At 46.4% G+C, this 5,616-nt stretch overlaps 1 protein-coding gene across 1 annotated transcript; it reads left to right on the top strand.

Annotated features, from left to right (window-relative positions):
- Window positions 1–120: 120 nt before the first annotated feature.
- Window positions 121–4,991, top strand: LOC104470322 (T-complex protein 11 homolog; the record flags this gene model as incomplete). Its single annotated transcript, XM_010085189.1, is given in 10 exon segments — window positions 121–258; window positions 980–1,096; window positions 1,575–1,585; window positions 1,768–1,908; window positions 1,911–1,960; window positions 1,963–2,051; window positions 2,408–2,572; window positions 3,006–3,043; window positions 3,046–3,168; window positions 4,762–4,991. Coding segments are annotated over 10 exon segments (1,102 nt in total), but the record flags the coding sequence as incomplete, so codon positions are not given.
- Between the last annotated feature and the right edge of the window lie 625 nt (window positions 4,992–5,616).

The following is a 5,616-nucleotide window of genomic DNA, read 5'->3' as shown; positions in this document are numbered from 1 at the left end:
GGGTGGGGCTGAGGGGGAGGCAGGGCCCTTGGCACCTCCAGAGATGGAGGTGTATCTGCATGTTTGCACTAATATCACTTAAAAAGCTGTCTGGTAATTTTATAAACCCTTTTCTCTCAGAAGACCCTGCGTTCCTTCGCTGCTTCACTTTTATTCTTCTCCACAAGTTCTCTCCATGAACGAGCCACAGCAAATAACTGGGGATCTTTCCAAACTGACCGTTGTGCACAAAATTGTGCTCACCAGGGGCTCCAGACTGCGAGCAGCTGCTCCCCAACAGGTGTGTGTGTATATGTGTATGTATATATTCAAGTTTGTCTTCTCTCTGGCACGTTACAGAAAACATGAGAATGTGGAAAGGAGGTGGGTTTGTATCTGGCTGTGGAAATAACAAGAAAATAAGACAGCTCCTGAAAGAAAAAAATGTTGGAGCTTGTTTTCATTGCTTCATGATTTACTAGGAAGTTCTTAAATGAGTGTCAGATATGACTCACTAATATTGAAAGATTTAAGAGGCTTCAGCTGCGTAAGCTGTGATTTTGACATCAGCAAAGCAAACTTCTCACTGGAGATCTCCTCTGAGGTGTCTGTATTTTAGTTGAAGATCTGCTGAAGTGACAGACATCTCTCGTGAAAACAAGCACTAGCTAGAAGAACATTCTGTTGATCTTCTCTGAGGGCTTGGAGAATTTCCTGGAACAATGCTATGCTCTTTTTACTCCTCCATTAACACAGGTTAAGTGCTGCATTTTATAAACAGGCTTGAAAGGAAGGAGTTTGCCTTTAGAAAATTTAGGTTGAGAAAGATTTCATGAGATAGAGAAAGATGAGGTGTGTTGCTGCCAGTTAGGACTAAAGACTAAGAGAAGACGTCCAAAGACATGACCTGCAATGAAAGCCAGGAGGAATAGTCCTCTCAGACTGAGAGGCTGTGTTTGATGTTAAAAGAAAACCCCTCCCCTCCTCTCTTCTTTCTTAGCCTGCAAAACAGAGTGAAGGAGACCTTGCACAAAGTCTTCTGGGAGAGCCTGGAGGAACAGCTCTCTGCTCGTTGCCCAGACTACACTGGGAATCCAGCTGCTGCAGGAGACAAGAGGTGAGTTGTTCCTGGACCAGAGAAGATGGTTACCTTTGAATTAGTCTTCTCTGAATCATCACCTCACCCCTTACGTGTAATATTCCTATGTGAATATGTGTATGAGGGAGGAGAAAACAGACTCCCTTTAGTTTGCAGTGAGACACAAATTACACAACTGCACCTTCTAAAACCTGTCTGAGAAGGAAAATCATTCTCTGGTCCCAGGTCTTTAAAACACGTAATCTACCAAAAGGATGGAAAGCTTTTGTCTGAAGTGTTGCTTATAGTAACAGCCATAGGCTGTTCCTGGTATAGCGTCTGCCAAACAAAAAACTGCAATTCTCTATACAAAGACATCTCTTTAGGTACATGAGGAGCTGTATCTACTATTTAAGCATACAGTGTAGTGAAGAAGAACATGATTTATCACTAAAAGACCTTAGCAGGGTGTGAAGCTGCATATAGTTTGCTTTTTCAGCCTGTGCTTTCCCATTAGACTCCAGACAGGTAACTCCCTTCTTTCATGCATGACAGTAAAGGAGGTTTTGCAAGATTTGAAAGAGTAGCCAGACATCCTGAAGTGAGTCACTAGAGTCGAGCATTCCCTTAAAGCGGTTGTGTGCCCCAGAATTTGTGTACTGATTAGTTAGCTTAGTCTTGACACAAGGCTAGCCTCAATTCCTGTTGAGCAACTCTGGAGAACCGTCGAGTTCCTGGAACAAAGCGAGACTGCTGCTCCTTTGGGCAGGCCCTGCTGTCATTGCTGCCGCCATAGCACAACCAACTGCAGAGACAGATTGAAGAGGCCGTGGACAAGGAGTTGATTAGACAGGGGCTGAGCACGGGGCTCTGGATGTCCACAGCCTCACCACGTATGTCCTTGGGGCACAATGGCACACATCTGTGTGTGCCCACTCGACATGAGGAATTACAAAGGGGTTGCAAACCCTTCCAGACCAGCTCAGCTTCTCAGGTGGGTGATGCTGATTCTGCCTTGGTCTACACAGACTGGCAAGACCTTCAGCAATAAAACACTGGCTTAAGAGGAAACTGCCTTGGAATTCTGGCCCAAGCACCCTTTCATGCATTCTGAGTTACAACTCCCTTACCTTTTTCAGTGTAGACGTACTCCTGTTGCCCAGCTGCAATTCAGGCAGTACACCACGAGTCATTGCACATGCTTTTTCCCTAGGTGAAAAACTAAACCTCTTGGCTGCCAGGCAGCTGCCTTCCTCTCAGCTTCATGGGGATGTTACAGCCCTGCTCCATGGCTTGAGAGCTGCTGAGTTACCACAGCTGCTGCTTCTACACCCCCTGTTTATGGACTAGACCCACTGCAGAAGTACAAGCGCAGGTGCAGCAGCTTATCATCATAGCTGCAGTCCCGCTAGTGACCACTGGCAGGTGTGGAAGCACCTCATGCGGCTCACCTGGGTTTGGAGCTAGGCTGAAATGGGTGACAAAGATCCTCTTGCAAGGGCTGTCTTGTACCAGGTGGGTTGAGTTTTCCAGAAGAAGAGTGAGTATGCAGGTGCTGGTTTTTTGCAATCTCCCCCAGGAGTGGAAGAGGATTCGAGATCCAAACAGCAGCCAGGTCTACTGCAAGGAGCAGGGAAAGCCAGCCAGCATTTTCATCTGGGAGTTAACTCTCTAGAGCAATAGTCTCTTCTTGATTAGAGAGGAAAATTAGTAGTGCTGATCACTATTTCACGAGTCTGCTGCAGGGCAGCTTCCTGCTCACCAAAGAGCAGGGCAGGGAAGCTTAGTTCACTTGCAGCAGGCACCAGAGCTGTGGCTGTGCTAGCTGGCTGCAATGACACTCCACAGGCACCTGGAGAGACTTCCCTTCCTGCTCTGTGCCTGCAAACCCCTTCCCCAACAAATGTGAGTAGTGGCCGTAGTGCATGGACCTTTTTGTGTGATTCAGTCATCAAGAAGCTTTAGAAGACAGCAGCGACCAGGTGCTCCAGAAGTCAGCAGGACTCTCTCCCAGCTCGGTTACGCTGCTTTTACCACCAACAAGCGTGCTTCCCCGAAAGGCCAGAGGAAAAGCATCACGGACAAGGGCAACGCAGTCCGGCACGTCATCGGTGAGTCTCTGAGCTTATCTCCAACTCAGCCTTGAAGACAGTCTGCACTCTTAGGCCACAACTGGGATTTAGGCTAACGACCCTGGAGGGCGCAGGACAGGTCTAGGATGGGTGCCAGCAAAGTAAACTCCCCACACTGAGCAGAACTGCTGCTCGAGGGTGGGACACGAGTTCAGTGTCTGGCTCCTCCACAGAGTCTGCACAGGCGAGGAGGGTCAGGGAAGCTAGGTGTAGAAGCCGCCTTGATTTTCCTGTTCCACCCTGAAACGCTCCCAAACAGTAATTGCTTTGAAAAATCTCTTAAATCCTCCCAGCTTTGCTAAAAGCTGAACAAGCCCAAGTGCAAGGTTTGTGCTGAGGCAGTGTTGCAATCTTCAGGCGAGGATGGAGAGCAAGAGCTTAATCACTGGCTCTGATAAAGCACCATGCTAAGATCTTTAAATAATATTTATCCCTAGGGAGTGCACTGCTTGGTATTCAGCTAACCAGCTGCCCTATAATGCTGCTCCATCAAAATATTTATTCAAATGGTTTGGATAAGAGCTGGTTATTTTGACCTTTTATTAGTACTCTGAACACTAACTCTGCATCAGATTGCAGTGCCACAGGCAGCTAGTATGTTACAGGAAAGATTATTTCCACATGGAAGGCAAGCTTTTATCAGCTATGAAAATAAGGTGAGGCTCTTCCTGCCCACTGCTTCATCTAGTTAAGTATCCTTCCCAGCCCGTGTGGACTCCACCACACTGTTTATTTGGCTTTATTCTTTCCATGTCAGAGCTGGCTATGTTGTTTTCATGTAATTTGGGCGGCTGAATAGCCTCAACCAAACCTCGATAAGCTACAGGCTGGGCAGTGTGTGATGGCAGGGACTCACCCATGGTGTGGCATTAGAAGCTGCAGACCTAGACAGCCGTCCCCCTCTTCGTGTCTAAAAATCCAACCCCTGTCTTGCCTGCAGTCTTGGCCACTATCAGCATTTTCCACACACTCCCTTCAAGTGCAAGAACATCTAAAGCAGCTGCGTAGTTAAATCTCAGCTCTGTGTTCCTCAGAGAGGCTTCTTGAATGCTTTCCATTTCAAAATGCTGCTGCGGCATGCAAGATAAATCCTGGGCTCTGAAGTTCCATATTCCATTATGCTTCTAAGATGCTTGGCACTTCCGTGCAGTACAGAAACTCTCAAGAGTGAAAAATCTCTACTGTTGGCCTCCACTTTAACATGAGGTTTGATGGATTTGACCATTCTGAAGTCCTTCAGCCCAGTACCCCAGCGATAGCCGTCGTTAGAAGCAGTTACCCAGGACAAAGTGACAAGGTCAGTACACTCGAGTACTCTCCTTGTGTCACACAGTTTCACCTCTGTTCCTCTGCTGGATGCTGTTTAGTCTGCGTAGTATTTGGAAGAGGAATATATTAATCCACGAGTCCCCGAGTCGATCTGGAGCATTCCTTGTCCACATCCTGCCACGATGTGGCTGTCCTCAGATCTGCTGTTGTCTGAGTAGCAAAGGCTTTGTCTCACAGCTGGCTTTCTTTGCAAAGGTTGGTTGTTGATTTATTTTTTTGTTTTCATACTTTTGCTCCCTACAGAGCAGCAGATTCATTCCTTCCTCAGCCTTTTCAGTTCCCCTGATGGACAGAATTCTCATAAAGATTTCCCCAAGAGCCTTGATCCCATTCAGGAAGAGCTGCTGGAAGTTGGGTGCAGGTTTGGAAGCGTGATCCACAACAGGCAGGTGCTTGGACCTTACTTCTCAGGAATTCCCAAGGAAGTGCTTCTCCCAGATGCAGAAACAGACATAGGGATGGATTCTTTCTGATCATCTTCACTATGTACCAGGCAGGGGTGGAACACATTCTCCAACAGTTTCTCAAAGCATGCTTCAGCTTGTAAAAATAAATCAGACAAATCCACCGGGGTCAGCATTGCTACTGGGAAGCGACTCTTGCCATGTCAGTGTCTGTGATCAAACCTCACCTACAAAAGGTAGCGGCTCTTTTCCCCAAAAACCTAGTTGGTGGGGAAGGCAATGGGATGTGGAGCTCATGGAAGTGCAATGCAGCTTAGACTTTTTTTAATTCAAGGTGTTAATTCTGCCGTGGGCCTGTAACCTACTTTGCTGAAACGTTAGTCACAGCCCAGGGACGCTGTTTGCATTTGATAAAGCCACATGGTATTTAAGATAATTAAAACTGCTCAATATATTTCAATGTTAGCTTGAAACCCTGACTTACTGAATTATTAGAAATGGAACAGATGGTATAAATTTAGTAATCCCTGGTGTATTTAGTATATGACATCAGCCAGATTTTCCTTGACATGAAACTCTGAACTTTAACCTGTATTTAAATGTCTGGATTTCTTGCTCTAATTTTACATAACGAAAATGTCCTACTTCTTGGCATGGCAAAAATCTTTGCTGGCTAAATGCTATAAACAGTGGC

Source organism: Pterocles gutturalis, unplaced genomic scaffold (genome assembly GCF_000699245.1).
Source record: "Pterocles gutturalis isolate BGI_N339 unplaced genomic scaffold, ASM69924v1 scaffold40990, whole genome shotgun sequence".
Lineage (NCBI taxonomy): Eukaryota > Metazoa > Chordata > Aves > Pterocliformes > Pteroclidae > Pterocles > Pterocles gutturalis.
This window is presented reverse-complemented; position numbering and strand designations above follow the sequence as displayed.